We start from the raw sequence: 16,951 nt of genomic DNA on the forward strand, positions 1-16,951 counted from the left end.
TTAAAGTGCAGACTGTCAGCTTTAATGAGTGTATTTTCATGCAWATTGMGTGAACCTTTTAGAAATTACATCACTGTTAGTACATATTCACCCCCATCTTGGGGGAGCAAAAATATTGGGACAAATTCACATGTGTATTAAAGTAGTGAAAAGTTAAGTATTTGGTCCCATATTCATAGCACACAATGACTACATCAAACTTGTGACTACACATTTGTTGGATGCATATGRTGTTTGTTTTGGTTGTTCCAGATTATTTAGTGCCCAAAAGAAATGAACGGTAAATCATGTAGTCATTTTGGGGTCACTTAATGTAAATAAGAATAGAATATGTTTAAACACTTCTACATGAATGTGGATGCTACCATGATGGATAATCCTGAATGAACCGTGAATAATGAGTGAGAAAGTTAAACACACAAATATCATAACCCCCCCTGCCAAAAATGCTCACCACCTGTTATTGTAATGGTGGGAGGTTATTATGTRTTGGGGGTAAGATATTTGTGCGTCTAACTTTCTCACTCATCATTATTCACGATTCAGCCAGGATTGTCCGTCATCATGGTAGCATCCACATAAATGTATAAGTGTAGTTCAGTATCTATAAGTAAAACTATTTACTTGACAGATCTGAAAATAAAGGCTGACAAGAGAAAAGAGGAAGAGACTTGAGTTGTGATCAAGAAATGGAGGGAAGTAACTTAATTAAATGCCTTGATTTATTTGGAACCCTCCAATTGACGTCCTTTATTTTTCACTTCAAAATATTTACAAAAAAAGTTTCCCATTTTTTTTCTCTATTGGTCAACTGTTCTTGTAACAGTTCCCTTKCAACATTTGTTTAAACCAATGCTTAAGTCAAACAGTCCAGTTTCTCTTAGAAAAAGTTCATGAAAAAAACCCTCATCCATTACTTCCACTCATCTTTTTATTTTTCCATTTCTTGTTTTATTTRWTMTTTTATTCCAGAGTGCTTTATAAAACTCTTCCCCGCATGCTTACAGCTGCAAACAGGAAGCCGAGAGCGTGTGCTTGTTAAAAGGAAGTGACGTCACCCTGCAGGAAGTACATTATTAACGCATTGTCACCYTCACACTCCCAGATGCTTGAGTTGATTTGTTTGGTCTGTCCAGTACAGTCCAGGCCATGTAGTTGCTCGCCGAGCCACCATCCMGTCTARGAGTCCAATTGTCTTCAAGACAAACATGATACCTGCTCATATGGTATGATTACTCACATGCCATATGGGAATCACTTGTGTCATGATCCGTATATTAATAAAACTAAAAAAGGAGCTCTCTCTCAGATGGAAGAATTCAATCCGATGGGAAGCCTGGCAGCACAAAGGAAGGGMGTCGGATCCCCTCTCTGATGGGATTTGGATCAATGGGAATAAAGAAGGTCCATAATGAAGTAGGTTTACAGTTGCCCCTAAACCCTGATCTAGGGACAGTTTCTGCCATTTGACCCACTGATGTTTAAGGTTTYGACTGGGGGACAGGTCAGCTGATCCTGGACCTGTGTCTACAGGGAGGGTAGCTAATCCTAGACCTGTCTACAGAGCAACTTCTACACAGAGAGAAATCCCAACACACCCCATCCCCCCCCAAAGTGCATAGAAAGGGGGTCCCAGCCACACACAGAAGAGAACTTGGAAGAGCGAGTGTGTTCAAGCTGCACAGTACATCCCTGAACTCAGCAAGGAGAGGAGACAAAACCAGAGCTGTAACAGTAATAAACCATTGTTCTCTTTACAGTTATCAGACCATGTTCAATAAACATGGAAAATAATTATAACATAAGGCTATCGATCTCACTACAACGGGGAAGGAGATGTCGCTAAAACGTTTCAGTTGAGCCGAAGTGCTTCAGCGTCAACAGTTTTTGCACAAAGAGACGTATATCATCATACAGTACACTGTGTGTCTGTCTGACAGAGAAAACGAATACATGTCAACCCTGCCCCCGAGAGTGCTTGTAAGTGCATCTWTACGAGTTGTAACATGGTGCTTAGCAGAGGACTGTCCGTATAACATGTAGAAGTGAACGTCTGTGTGTACCTGTATGTATGTAGGTTCTGTGTGTGTCTACYTGTGTAGACATGCGTTTATTTAACTAGTAGCGTAGTGCTTAGTAGAGAGCTGTTTGACTGTAGAAGTATGTGTGTGTATAGATAAATGTATGCGTGTTAACTGGTGACATAGTGCTTGGTGGAGGGCTGCCCATACAGGCCATAGAAGTCTGTGTGTCTGTGCGTCTGCTGTGCATCTATCCAGTCTCTGACAGCCAGCCCTTGCATGGCTGGAGCTCCAGAGGCCAGGCCAGGGGGAGGGGGGTAGTCCTGGGTGCTTACCCAGGGAAAGGAGCCTGAACGTGGGTAGGGAGGGTGGCCGCGGTGGCCTGACACAGAGGGTACCCCAGAGCAGTAGCAATTATCCATGGTACACACCAGGATCTTACGCCCGCCATACTGGGGGAGCACTGCCTGCTGAGAAGTATGGGAGGAGCTACCGCCAGCAGGMGGAAAGTGGGAGGGACCAAACACAGACCCTGAATGGTGATTTGTTAGAGAGCCACTTCCACTTCCTGTTCCGCCATTTTCGTTCATGTGGGAGGGGCCACAGGGAACCAGAGGCTGCTGATTAGAGGATTGGCCCTCCCCAGGGGCAGAGTTTGGGCCTAGGTAGGGCTGCTTGGATGATGAGTCCTTGAACCCGGAAGCAGATGTTTTCCCGGCGCTTCCGTTGCTTTCTGGGAACACAGAGGAGTGTTTGCGTTTCTCTGCCCCGGAGCCAAGGCCGCTGGGATACGCCTGGACGGACTGGAGGAACGAGGAGGGAGGGGCTAGGGGGGCTGGAGGGGGGAGAGAGAGAGGTAGAGAAAGAGGGGGATCAGACTTACAAAGCCAAATATGAATTCCCTTGATCTACCAACACAAACAATCAGATACYGGTGTGAAGATTCTGTAAAGATGATTCTCTTGATCCTACCTTCCAGTGTTTTCCGTAGGCTCTTCTCTCTCTTGGAGAGTTCTGACAGGAACAACTTAGAGTTGAGACTGCCCACCTTGTAGGGAGGGAGCGCACTTCCCACGCACGCTTGAGACCTGCAACACACAAATATGTATGCAACAAGCCTGGTATATTAGCGCTCCATTAAAAATATAGTTCCGGTTCGATCCCCGCATGAGCCCTGCGRATTTCTGCTCTCTACTCTGTCTCCCTGCTACATGTCTGATCCTGTCATAAAAAGATATGTAAGGAGTTTGGAATTCTGTTCTATATAAATAAAATAGTAATGGGTATCATGACAATTGTAACATGACTACAGTTGTAATGTGTGCAATAAGCCATTTCTGTAAGTGCCTTTTTGTATCTCTCACCTCTCCATGAGGATCTTGACAGGTTTAGTATTCTTCATGAAGCCCAGCTCCTCAGCCTTGCCGAAGGCCGTGTGGACCGAGCTGAGCAGCTTCTGGGCCTCGTGTCTCTGTTCTCCCAGAGCTAGAACCTGGCCCGCGTTCTCCTGGCAGAACCTAGAACGCGCCCGCTCTAGAACCTCCAGTGTTCGGGACAGGTCTTCTTCCAAGAAGTGCTGCATCCGCTGGTACTGCACACGCACCTCCTCTTTTAGCTCACACACTCTATCCTGTAGGAGAGAACACACACCGTTATACACACACATCGCTATACACACACGTCGCTGGTATACATGCATGTGCATGGGTGTGTGCAGCCTGTGCTCACTGGCTGAGGTGTGAGAGAGAGAGTGTTTGTGAGAGAAATCAGACATACCTCCACCACACACTTGTCAGAGTCGAGTTTACAGAGCTGCTCATCGATGTCCTGAACTCTCTCCTCCACCCTCTCCTGCTGCCGCAATAGATTTTGCTGAGAGAGAAACGGTAATGTCATTAATAGTTGGGTTCGATAACTCCTCATACATAGCTGAACAAATAAAATAAAATCATGAGAAGAGAAACGCCATCAGGCCTCTACTTGGCTGAGGCAGCCAATTTAGTCTCCATCTAACAAACAGTTTATCTGAGGGAGGGAGCTGTCATGGCAACCAATCACTATTTCTGGTGAATGAGGAATGAGCGAGAGAGATACTCTTCTCTCCTCCTTTCTCAGAACARCACATACACTAGCCCCACTCATGGTACTGTTGTCAAAACACTAGTTATTCTGGGCTGGTGTTGGCACGGCTACAACACACATGCCCAGATTGGCCAAACCAGAGTGCCACGCCACAATTACACTTCCTGGGGGCAAAGATTATAAGTAWGGCAGGACACTGCTCTTATAGTATCTTCCTGCATGCCCACGGTAGTAGTGGTTTGTCACCTGAATGCTGATAGATTCAGGCTCAGAGCAGAAGCCTGGGGCAGGGATGATGGGGGGACCTCTTTGGATGGGGGGGGGTGACTGATGGATAGAAATGGCATATCTAACATATTTTCCACCAGGACCACCAGTGGAGAAGAGTGATATGGGGAGGTAGGTCAGTCATGCCCTGGGGAGGTTGGGTGGAGCTGGGGACCATGGTGGAGAGGTTATGGGGAGCATCTCTACCCCCTCTGCCGCCACCACAAGATGCACTTAAGCAGTAACACTGTCACAGTACATTAACTTCAGGCTCCCCAGTCACTCATTACAAATGGAGATGGTAGTCAGCCACAGGGGGYAAAAAATCAGAGGACAGGAATTCACACTGTAGTTCGTTATACAAGAACCTTCCTAACCCTTCCAATGTGGTTGAACCCCCACACACAGAGACACAGACAGAGAGTAGGCTACTAACAAGCTAATGAACACTGAGTATTAACAGAGCCATAAAACAGAGTCAGAGGCCAGAAGTAGTCACCAATATGAGTCAGGAGAAAAGCCTGTATGACTGACTAGCCCCTCATATCCCCAACCTGGGGATAGTTGGTAGTTTTTACACCAACCACAGCTTTCCTTTCTAGAACCCAGAAAATAAGAGAATCACAAGAAAACAAAAAGGAACCCATAAACAACCATTCCTCCTCTTGTACCACAGAACAGAGTGAAGAATCTCACTTAATTCCTCTCCCTCCATACAACCCCCCTTTCTCCCGGCTGGCGGTCCCAGGCGAGGATGCACCTGTGCTGGGGAGATAAGGCCGGCTTAGACCCCTCATTGTTCCACCCCTCCAACACATTGTTTGTCACTCTCAACACATGAGAATGGGGGTTGGATTGGATCAAAATTGAAAAATGCATACACTCGAGGACTGACACTCCGACACACACACTTATCCCCAATTTGAGCCGCTTTGTTCTTAAATCAAAGGAGTGTGTGTAAAAGACAGATTTTAGTCTTACCCGTATATCGTTGCGGCGTAGCTCCACGTCAGTGACTCCGTGTCCGTGACTGGGATGGCATCGTGTGAAGCAGCAGTATTGACACACGGCTGTCTGTTCTGCCTCACAGTGGTACAGTCTGTACTCGTCGTGCTGAGGACACGTCCAGGCCTTGACTGCCTCAGCCTCCACCAGCAGGTGTCCCAGGGCGGAGCAGGGCTGCTGCAGGTGTGTCTGGACGTGGCTCTGGCAACAGGGGGCGCTACAGCGCAGGCAAACCTTGACAGCCGGGAGCGGGGGGCCACGGCGGCACAGAATACACTGCAGCACCGGCGAGGCGGCCTTCTCTACAGACAACGCGTTGAACTTGTCCACGATGTTGGACAGCTTGTGGTTCTTCTCCAGAGCAGGCTTCTGACTGTAGGCGTGGTTGCACTCAGGGCAGCGGACCAGTGAGGAGTCTTTAGCCCAGGCTTCGGAGATGCAGCCCCGGCAGAAGTTGTGCTTGCAGGGCAGCTGGATAGGCTCGGAGAAGACGTGCAGGCAGATGGGGCAGATCAGCTCCTCTTCGAAACAGTTCCTCCATGTCTCGGACAGGTCGGAGGTCYCCATGTTGGAGGCCATTTTGGGAGCGGCGGACAGACCTTCTCACATAAAAAAATAAATAAAACAATCCTATGGATTGACTATGGATTTGTAGCCATGAACTAAGCCCCTGACTATAGATCAAATGTCTTGAGGTCTGAAGGAAGACCTATGACTGTATACAGAAAGTCCAGTATGTTAGTATGTTACTAGTCCTTTAGTGATATTTGTCTATTGTGCAACAAACTCAGCAATAAAGTGTTATTATTATCACTAGCAATTTCAACCAGTTAAGTTCAACCGACTGGTGAATGTCCTCAGCTCTCAACTATTGCTTTAAATCCAGGCAGCAGTGCACATCCTGTTTGTGCAGAGCAGGTAAACCTAGGCAGATTCCACAGCCACCAGGAAAGGCCTCAGGGAAACGATGAAAACACCCCGGTGATTACGACACACGGTCCGGGCTGACGTTATGCAAATTACCGTAAAGGGTTAGCAAGGCCTTCGTTTCTCTGAAATCACACGGTTAGGCAATAACCGGCTACTGTAACGGCTGACGAATGGTTCACTTTGTGCGTAGTATAGCCTAGGCCTAGTTCTCGCAGCTAAATTGTTCGTATTTCCAGCTACGGTATGATAGCAATAAAGGCACAGAGATCTACCAAGCAACACGGTTCAGACATTAAATTGAATCGGTCTAAATTAGGGTTGTTTGTACGGTTACATCACCGCCGAGKCGAATTTATTTCTATACAGCTGATGAAAGACGAACGCTCACCTTTTCCTCTCCCCTTCTGCGTAGCCCTTTACTTTAGCTTGACAAGCTAGCCTTGACTTCCTCGTCCGCTTATGTTTGTTTGTTCCTCAATCGATTGAGGTCCAGAAATGAACATAAGTAAAAGATTGCGTTGCCGAAATTCTTCCTATACCGTCACCCTGAATAAAGCCATCTGTAAATCGATGAAGCTTGCCCAAGGTTGATACAACGCCGATGTTGCGAAGGGCACATTAATTGTTATTTTATCCTCTCATCCAATAATACACCGACTATTTTGGGTACGTTCACAATTAATACGATTACGCGCGTGAGAGCTTTTTGGTACAAAGGATGAAACAAAAATACAAGGATTGCAAATCAGATACATGTGACAAGTGTCCTTAGCCCTTCAATAAACATTGCACCACGTTGCGACGGACTTTGATCCTCACAATAGCGACATAACTACAGCCTATTTGTTTGATGTGTAACGTCGTCAGCTATAAAGCTTCCACAGGCAACACTCGCATATCTGTACACAAGGCCTAGACTTTACTCACCAAATACTCTTTCTTCTCGGCTACTTGGGCCTAAAKGACTTAATTAGTAAAAAGGTCCAACAATACTTCGTTAGAAGGCGATTTACTGCATAGTTTATGGTGTAACCGACTTCAGTTCATAAGCATAAAACAAAGCCCAGGGTTTTTAGAATCCACTGGAATGTTGGCTTCTGTGGCGAGCCTTCGGATCATACACACAGACCGATCAAAACGTATCCAGGCCCAAAGATYTGTCCTGGCTTCATTCCMTTGGTTTATCAGGGACGGATCATAACTATTATCAGCTCACGTTCAGCTAAAAACATTTCACTCCACTGACTTCGTAAGCTTAATGAAATCGCTTTAATTCTGAGAAGTCATCTCACAATTTTCTGTCACTGCACAAACAAATAAGACTACGTTACAATATTTACGACTACCACGGTTTTACATATTATTACATATAAATGCACCAGTCTAATCTTAATTTAAAGGGGATGTCGCTATTCTGGCCTTGTTAAAGGTAGCGGTCATCAATCTTGCGCTCCTCATCCAAAAAAAAAAAAGAATCCACCGAGGATATTGGGCCTCGGTTATTCCCAAAACTCGTTTGGTTTGCTAATCACACCGAAACAAAAAGATTCCGTCGCGTTCAAACACGCCTCGTCAGTTCTTTCGGATTCAGCGGTGTATATGTGGCCATTTTTCGAGTCCTTCAGTCCCGTTGTTAATAGCCGAGTTGCCTTGACCATTCAAATCCAATTCGTCTCTGAATTCTAATTTYCGACCCTCGTTTTTAAATCTCTCTCTCCCTCTTTCTAACTCAACGTCGGAGCAAGGAGGAATGCTAGCTAGATAGACTAGTCGTTCAATCGGGTTAAACATCGGCTCACCCCTCCTTCCGGCTGGTCCCGTTGCTCCTCTAGCATCACGTGACCTGTCACACAACCTATGCGTGTCACGTTTTTAAAGGAAGGCGTTGATGAAGAACTGGAGGAGCATATTCAAATATCTATTAAGAAATTACGATACGTTTTTATTTTTCACAAGTATAGGAAAATGTTTGTTTATACTCAATGTTTCTCTCCACAGAAATCTTTAAAAGGCAAAAAAAAAATACATGATTCAAAGATAAATCATAAAAAAAATAGCCAATTTAATAAATAAATAAAATAAAATGGTATATGTTGCATACACATATTTAGCAGATGTTATTACAGGTGTAGTGGCCTTAGGCCTCACTCCCCCCTATCTGAGATATCTACTGCAGCCCTCATCCTCCACATACAACACCGGTTCTGCCAGTRACATTCTGTTAAAGGTCCCCAAAGGGCTAGCTCAACTGTCCCGCTGGGGACCCACCGARCCTGTAGAGGTTTTAAAGGTCCCCAAAGCACACACATCCCTYGGTTTRCTGTCTTTTCAGTTCGCTGCAGCTAGCGACTGGAATGAGCTGCAACAAACACTCAAACTGGACAGTTTTACCTCAATCTCTTCKTTCAAAGACTCAATCATGGACACTCTTACTGACAGTTGTAGCTGCTTTGCGTGATGTGTTGTTGTCTCTTCCTTCTTGCCCTTTGTGCTGTTGTCTGTGCCCAATAATGTTTGTACAATGTTTTGTGCTGCTACCATGTTATGTTGCTACCATGTTGTCATGTTGTGTTGCTACTATGCTGTGTTGTTAATGTTTTGCTGCCTTGCTATGATGTTGTCTTAGGTCTCTCTTGTCATGATGTGTGTTTTGTTCTACATATATATATACTTTTTTTTACATCCCAACCCCCGTCCCCACAGGAGGCATTTTGCCTTTTGGTAGGCAGTCATTGTAAATAAGCATTTGTTTTTAACTGACTTTGCAAGCTACTTTTAAAAAGTAGTCAAATGCTTGTGTTCCTAGCTCCAACACTGCAGTATTATATAACAATATACAACAATACACACAAATATAAAAAGTAAAAGAATGGAATGAAGATATATAGAAATATTAGGACGATATTAGCAATGTGTGAGTCCGGAATATATATATAAATTTTGTTCTAACATGTATTAAATAGTTGTTTTCCCTCATATATATAAGTATTGAATGAGTAGGTGTGTCCAAATGTTTCGCTGGTACTGTATATATATATATATATATATATATATATAAACACTGCAGTATTATATAACAATATACAACAATACACACAAATATAAAAAGTAACAGAATGGAATGAAGATATATATATATATATATATATATATATATATCTTCATTCCATTCTGTTACTTTTTATATTTGTGTGTATTGTTGTATATTGTTATATAATACTGCAGTGTTTATATATATATATATATATATATATATATACAGTACCAGCGAAACATTTGGACACACCTACTCATTCAATACTTTCCGAATGCACTGTATATACAGTACCAGTCAAAGGTTTGGACACACCTACTTATTCAAAGGTTTTTCTTTATTTTGACTATTTTCTACATTGTAGAATAATAGTGAAGATATCAAAACAATGAAATAACACATATGGAATCATGTAGGAACCAAGGTGTAAAACAAATCAAAATATATTTTAGATTTCAGATTCTTTAAAGTAGCCACCCCTTGCCTTGATGACAGCTTTGCACACTCTTGGCATTCTCTCAACCAGCTCATGAGGTAGTCACCTGGAATGTATTTCAATTAACAGGTGTGCCCTGTTAAAAGTACATTTGTGGAATTTCTTCCTTCTTAATGCGTTCGAGCCAATCAGTTGTCTTGTGACAAGGTAGGGGTGGTATACAGAAGATAGCCCTGTTTGGTAAAAGACCAAGTCCATATTAAGGCAAGAACAGTGCAAACACAGCAAAAGAGAATGACAGTTAATCATTACTTAAGACATGAAGGTGCAGTCAATGTGGAAAATTTCAAGAACTTTTAAAGTTTCTTCAAATGCAGTCGCAAAACATCAAGGATAAGTTAATTTAAAAAACTGCACCTCAGATTGCAGCCCAAATAAATGCTTCACAGAGTTCAAGTAAGAGACACATCTCAACATCAACTGTTCAGAGGAGGTTGTGTGAATCAGGCCTTCATGGTCGAATTTCTACAAAGAAATCACTACTAAAGGACACCAATAAGAATAAGAGACTTGATTGGGTCAAGAAACACGAGCAATGGACATTAGACCTATGGAAATCCAAATGTGAGATTTTGATTCCAACCGCCGTGTCTTTGTTAGATGCAGAGTAGGTGAACGGATGATCTACGCATTTGTGTTTCCAATCGTGAAGAATGGAGGAGGAGGAGGAGGTGTGATGGTGCTTTGCTGGTGACACTGTCAGTAATTTATTTAGAATTCAAGGCACACTTAACCAGCATGGCTACCACAGCATTCTGCAGCGATATGCCATCCCATCTGGTTTGCGCTTAGTGGGACTATCATTTGTGCTTAGTGGGACTATCATTTTCAACAGTACAATGAATTAACACACCTCCAAGATGTGTAAGGGCTATTTGACCAAGAAGGAGAGTGATGGAGTGCTGCATCAGATGACCTGGCCTCCACAATCCCTGACCTCAAGCCAATTGAGATGGTTTGGACCACAGAGTGAAGAAAAAGCAGCCAACAAGTGCTCAGCATATGTGGGAACTCCTTCAAGACTGTTGGATAAGCATTCCTCATGAAGCTGGTTGAGAGAATGCCAAGAGTGTGACTCCACCACCCGCATCAAGGCAAAGGGTGGTTACTTTGAAGAATCTGAAATCTAAAATATATTTTGATTTGTTTTACACTTTTTTGGTTACTACATGATTCCATGTGTTATTTCATAGTTTTGATGTCTTCACTAATATTCTACAATGTAGGAAATAGTAAAAATAAAGAAAAACCTTTGAATAAGTAGGTGTGTCCAAACCTTTGACTGGTTCTGTATATACAGTGCATTCGGAAAGTATTCAGACCCCTTCACTTTTTCCAAATTTTGTTCTAACATGTATTAAATAGTTGTTTTCCCTCATCAATCTACACACAATAACCCATAATCTCAAATCAAAAATATATTTTTTTGAAATGTTTGCTCATACAGTAAAGCCCAGCTCTGTGTAGTGTACGGCTTAAAGTGGTCCTATGGACAGATACTCCAATCTCCGCTGTGGAGCTTTGCAGCTCCTTTAGGGTTATCTTTGGTCTCTTTGTTGCCTCTCTGATTAATGCCCTCCTTGCCTGGTCTGTGAGTTTTGGTGGGTGGCCCTCTATAAGATCTGGTGCAACCAATTACTTTCAGAAGTCACATAAGTAGTTAAATAAAGTCCACCTGTGTACAATCTAAGTGTCACATGATCTGTCACATGATCTCAGTATATACACACGTTCTAAAAGGCCCCAGAGTCTGCAACACCACTAAGCAAGAGGCACCACCAAGCAAGCAGCACCATGAAGACCAAGGAGCTCTCCAAACAGGTCAAGGACAAAGTTGTGGAGATGTACAGATCAGGTTTGGGTTATAAAAAAATATCCGAAACTTTGAACATCCCACGGAGCACCATTAAATCCATTATTAAAAAATGGAAAGAATATGGCACCACAACAAACCTGCCAAGAGAGGGCCGCCCACCAAAACTCACAGACCAGGCAAGGAGGGCATTAATCAGAGAGTCAACAAAAAGACCAAAGATAACCCTAAAGGAGCTGCAAAGCTCCACAGCGGAGATTGGAGTATCTGTCCATAGGACCACTTTAAGCCGTACACTCCACAGAGCTGGGATTTACGGAAGATTGGCCAGAAAAAAGCCATTGCTTAAAGACAAAAATAAGCAACCAGATTTGGTGTTTACAAAAAGGCAAATGGGAGACTCCCCAAACATAAGGAAGAAGGTTAGATGAGACTAAAATTGAGCTTTTTGACCATCAAGGAAAACGCTATGTCTGGCGCAAACCCAACACCTCTCATCACCCCGAAGCATGGTGGTGGCAGCATCATGCTGTGGGGGAGTTTTTCATCGGCAGGGACTGGGAAACTGGTTAGAATTGAAGGAATGATGGATGGCGCTAAATACAGGGAAATTCTTGAGGGAAACCTGTTTCAATCTTCAAGAGATTTGAGACTGGGACGGAGGTTCGCCTTCCAGCAGGACAATAACCCCCCATGCATACTGCTAAAGCAACACTCGAGTGGTTTAAGGGGACATACTTAAATGTCTTGGAATGGCCTAGTCAAAGCCCAGACCTCAATCCAATTGAGAATCTGTGGTATGACTTAAAGATTGCTGTACACCAGCGGAACCCATCCAACTTGAAGGAGCTGGAGCAGTTTTGCCTTGAAGAATGGGCAAAAATCCCAGTGGCTAGATGTGCCACGCTTACAACATACCCCAAGAGACTTGCAGCTGTAATTGCTGCAAAAGGTGGCTCTACAAAGTATTCACTTTGGGGGGGTGAATAGTTATGCATGCTCAAGTTTTCAATTTTTTTGTCTTATTTCTTGATTGTTTCACAATAAATAAATAAAAATTCATCTTGAAACTGGTAGGCATGTTGTGTAAATCAAACGATACAACCCCCCAAAGAATCCATTTTAATTCCAGGTTGTAAGGCAACAAAATAGGAAAAATGCCAAGGGAGTTAAACACTTTCAGAAGCTGCTGTATTTCCCCTTTTCTTTGTCATTATGGGGTATTGTGTGAAGATTGATGAGGGAAAACAACTATTTAATAAATTTTAGAACAAAATTTGGAAAAAGTGAAGGGGTCTGAATACTTTCCGAATGCACTGTATGCAGTACCAGTCAAAGGTTTGGACATACCTACTCATTTTAGGGGTTTTAATAATTTTTACTATTTCCTACATTGTAGAATATTTGTGAAGACATCAAAACTATGAAATAACACATGGAATCATGTAGTAACCAAAAAAGTGTTACACAAATCAAAATATATTTTAGATTTTAGATTCTTCAAAGTAGCCACCCTTTGCCTTGATGACAGCTTTCCACATTCTTGGCATTCTCTCAACCAGCTTCATGAGGAATGCTTATCCAACAGTCTTGAAGGAGTTCCCACATATGCTGAGCACTTGTTGGCTGCTTTTTCTTCACTCTGTGGTCCAACTCATCCCAAACTATCTCAATTGGGTTGAGGTCGGGTGATTGTGGAGGCCAGGTCATCTGATGCAGCACTCCATCACTCTCCTTCTTGGTTAAATAGCCCTTACTGTCCTGTTGAAAAACAAATGATTGTTCTACTAAGCGCAAACCAGATGGGATGGCGTATCGCTGCAGAATGCAGTGGTAGGCATGCTGGTTAAGTGTGCCTTTAATTGTAAATAAATCATCACAGTGTCACCAGCAAAGCACCCCCACACCATCACACCTCCTCCTCCATGCTTCACGGTGGGGACCACACACATCATCCGTTCACCTATTCTGCGTTTCACAAAAACARGGCAGTTGGAACCAAAAATCTCAAATTTGAACTCATCAGACAAAAGGACAGATTTCCACTGTTCTAATGTCCATTGCTCYTGTTTCTTGGCCCAAGCAAGTCTCTTCTTATTATTGGTGTCCTTTAGTAGTGGTTTGTTTGCAGCAATTAGACCATGAAGGCCTGATTCACGCAGTCTCCTCTGAACAGTTGATGTTGAGATGTGTCTGTTACTTGAACTCTGTGAAACATTTATTTGGGCTGCAATTTCTGAGGCTGGTAACTTAACTTTAATGAACTTATCCTCTGCAGCAGAGGTAACTTTGGATCTTCCTTTCCTGTGGCGATCCTCATGAGAGCCAGTTTCATCATAGCGCTTGATGGTTTTTGCGACTGCACAACAAGAAACTTTCCAGGTTCTTGAAATGTTTTGCATTGACTGACCTTCATGTCTTCAAGTAATTATGGACTGTCGTTTCTCTTTGTTTATTTGAGCTGGACTTGGTCTTTTACCAAATAGAGCTATCTTATGTATACCACCCCTACCTTGTCACAACACAACTGATTAGATCAAACGCATTAAGAAGGAAAGAAATTCCACAAATTAACGTTTAAGGCACACCTGTTAATTGAAATGCATTCCAGGTGACTACCTCATGAAGCTGGTTGAGAGAATGCCAAGAGTGTGCAAAGCTGTCATCAAGGCAAGGGGTGGCTACTTTGAAGAATCTCAAATCTCAAATACATTTTGATTTGCTTAACACTTTTTTGGTTACTACATGATTCCATGTGTTATTTCTACAATGTAGAAAATAATCAAAATAAAGAAAACAGCAGTAGGTCTCCGTCCACCATAGCAGGCCATCCTTACTTGATGTAGGTGCGAAGCCTTGTGAGCCGGCAGTAGGTCTCCGTCCACCATAGCGGGCCATCCTGGGGTGAACTCAAGATCGAAATTGTACTGGTTCAGATGATCTGCCCATCTGAAAAGCCGTAGAGGCTTGTGTCCGGAACCCTGTGTGACCAGAAGTGCTGTGAGGGCTTGATGGTTGTGCAGAGTTTTAATGGTCCGCCGTACAAGTACAAGTGCCAGCGCTCGCATGCCCACATGCAAGCCAGGGCRTCCGGCTCTCCCAGAGAGTACTTTTGTTCAGTCGGAGACAAAACCCGTGAGGCAAAAGCCACTGGCCGTTCCACGCCTCCATGCAGTTGAGACAAAACAGATCCAAGGCGAGTGCCGAGGCATCACAGGTGACAATCGTTTGTGCTGATGTGTCAAAGTGAGCCAGTGTTGGGATCGATGCGAGCTGCACCTTGAGCTCCTGCATAGCAGTTATTGTAGTGGGTTTGGCCGGGGTAGGCCGTCATTGTAAATAAATAAAGGGTAAAAAAATTACCAAAAAATTAAATAAATAGCATCCCGACAGTCCTGCGACCATGTTCACGGTGCGTCTTTTTTCAGAAGCCGTCGATGAGGAGCGGTTGTCTCYGRGTAGTTTGGAAGAAACCGTAAGTAGTATGTTGCCATGCCAAGGAATGACGTCAGCTGTACTGCGGACTGAGGCTTAGGCAAGTTGAGAATGGCATCCACATGGGACAGGATGGGGTGATGCCCTGGCTGGAGAGCCTGTATCCAAGGAACTCAACGTCTGACACRCCGAACACTTTTCAGTGTTGAGTCTGGCCCCGTTCTCGAAGAGCTGATGAAACACCTGCTGCAAGTCAGATTCGTGCTCTGTCTGTGATGCACCGTACACCACAATGTCATCCAGATAGATTGACCCTCCAGGGATGCCTGCCAGGAGAAGAGTCATAATCTTCTGGAAAACAGCTGGGCGCGGAGCTGAGTCCGAATGGCATGCGTTTGTACCTGAACAGCCCCCTGTGTGTATTAATGCAGTGAGATCTTGACTATCATGTGCCAGTGGAACCTGGAGGTATCCCTGCCTCAGGTCAAGTTTGCTGAATACCGTGGACCCATAAAAATGGGTTGTGAGCCCCTCAGCGGTTGGTAGCGGGTACTTGTCGGGAATAATCTCTTTGTTCATGGCCCTGCGGTCCATGCAGATCCGAAGATCACCTTTTTAATTGGGCGCAACAACCAGGTTAGAGACCCAAGGACAAGGCATCAATGGGTTTGATGATGTCATCCTCCAGGAGGTTGTCAAGTCCCTTGTCAATGGGCTTCCTCCGCAATGGCTGGATTACTGGCTTGACCTCTTTGTTGACTGTAGGCCGATGGACAAAACCTCTGAGGTGACCTAACCCCTCAAACAGTTGTGAGTACTCCATAGACACTGGTGTAGGCAAGTGCTGCACATGTGCAACCCTAGGGCATGAAATAAGTCCAGTCCCAGGATGTTAGCGCCACRTATTGCAATGTAGAACTGTGTGGCCAGTGTGGTTTTGTAACAGACTGGCAGTGGGACAGTCCCAATGATTGCGATCGGTGTGTGGTTGTAGCTTTAGAGGGATACTGCTGGTCTCTGCAGTGGAACATGTGAGAAGAATGATTCTTAAGTGGCTTTGTTCAAAAGTGACAGTTTTGCTTCAGTGTCAGATCATCAGTCTCTAACAACAGTTTCTCCCTCAGTGGAGCACTTTATGTTTTTTCAATGAACTGATCACCTACAAACTCATTTTTGAGTGGTCCGAACCTGCATGGTCCCACTAGTTCTCTCAAGGAGGAGACAAACTGTGCTACGGACTCACCCGGCAGTTGAGCTCTTGTCTGAAGAGAAAACGATGCATGATCATACTGCGTGAGCCACTGTAGTGTTCCTCGAGAGCTTGGAACGCAGATGTAAACTTGTTATCCACTGGTTGTAGAGTGGAGAACACAAGTTGTCCCTCAGCTCCGAGACAGTGGAGTAGAATCGCCCGTTTTCGTGCTTCGGCAGCTCCATGCAGATTMATAGCTACCATATACAACTGAAAGGATTGAAACCATGGATTCCATGGAACAGGTGGATCGCCAGGGACAGGGAGAAATGGAGATGGTGGAGGTAAGCTAAACTAGGCCATCCTTGTCACCAAATGTTACAAATGCAAGGAGGCTTGTCGTGCAATTAAACTGAACACCTTTACTTCAGATCAACATGTTAACAACTCGCACGCGRGCAGTTTAGAGGGAACATTGCTTATAGGATACTTCAGATGTGCTTATGGCACACACTATTAGGTACTGGTACTGGTCAGCACCGTTAAGGGTACATGTGTGCATTTTTCATTTTTCATTATGTTGATGACGGTTGAGSACCTAATTTGTCCACTCCCAGTTCTACAGTCTTTGTAAGAGCTTGTGAAAATCAYGAGCTGCACTGTTAAGAGGGTTTAC

General features: G+C 43.9%; 1 protein-coding gene across 3 annotated transcripts; it reads right to left on the reverse strand.

Annotated features, from left to right (window-relative positions):
- LOC111977669 (E3 ubiquitin-protein ligase TRIM8) lies at positions 1-8,171 on the reverse strand. 3 transcript variants are annotated; one of them, XM_024007214.2, is made up of 6 exons: positions 8,105-8,171; positions 5,352-5,974; positions 3,798-3,893; positions 3,386-3,651; positions 2,994-3,109; positions 1-2,856 (listed from the first exon to the last, which is right to left on the reverse strand). In XM_024007214.2, the coding sequence occupies exons 2-6, from the start codon at positions 5,952-5,954 to the stop codon at positions 2,192-2,194; spliced, it is 1,746 nt and encodes a 581-aa protein (XP_023862982.1). In that variant the 5' UTR covers positions 5,955-5,974; positions 8,105-8,171; the 3' UTR covers positions 1-2,191. The 3 variants fall into 3 exon arrangements, with proteins under 3 accessions (XP_023862982.1, XP_070304720.1, XP_023862981.1); XM_070448619.1 differs by lacking the exon at positions 8,105-8,171 and adding an exon at positions 7,233-8,098; XM_024007213.2 differs by lacking the exon at positions 8,105-8,171 and having other exon boundaries at positions 5,352-8,098.
- Between the last annotated feature and the right edge of the window lie 8,780 nt (positions 8,172-16,951).

Source organism: Salvelinus sp. IW2-2015, linkage group LG18 (genome assembly GCF_002910315.2).
Source record: "Salvelinus sp. IW2-2015 linkage group LG18, ASM291031v2, whole genome shotgun sequence".
In the NCBI taxonomy this organism is placed as follows: Eukaryota; Metazoa; Chordata; class Actinopteri; order Salmoniformes; family Salmonidae; genus Salvelinus; species Salvelinus sp. IW2-2015.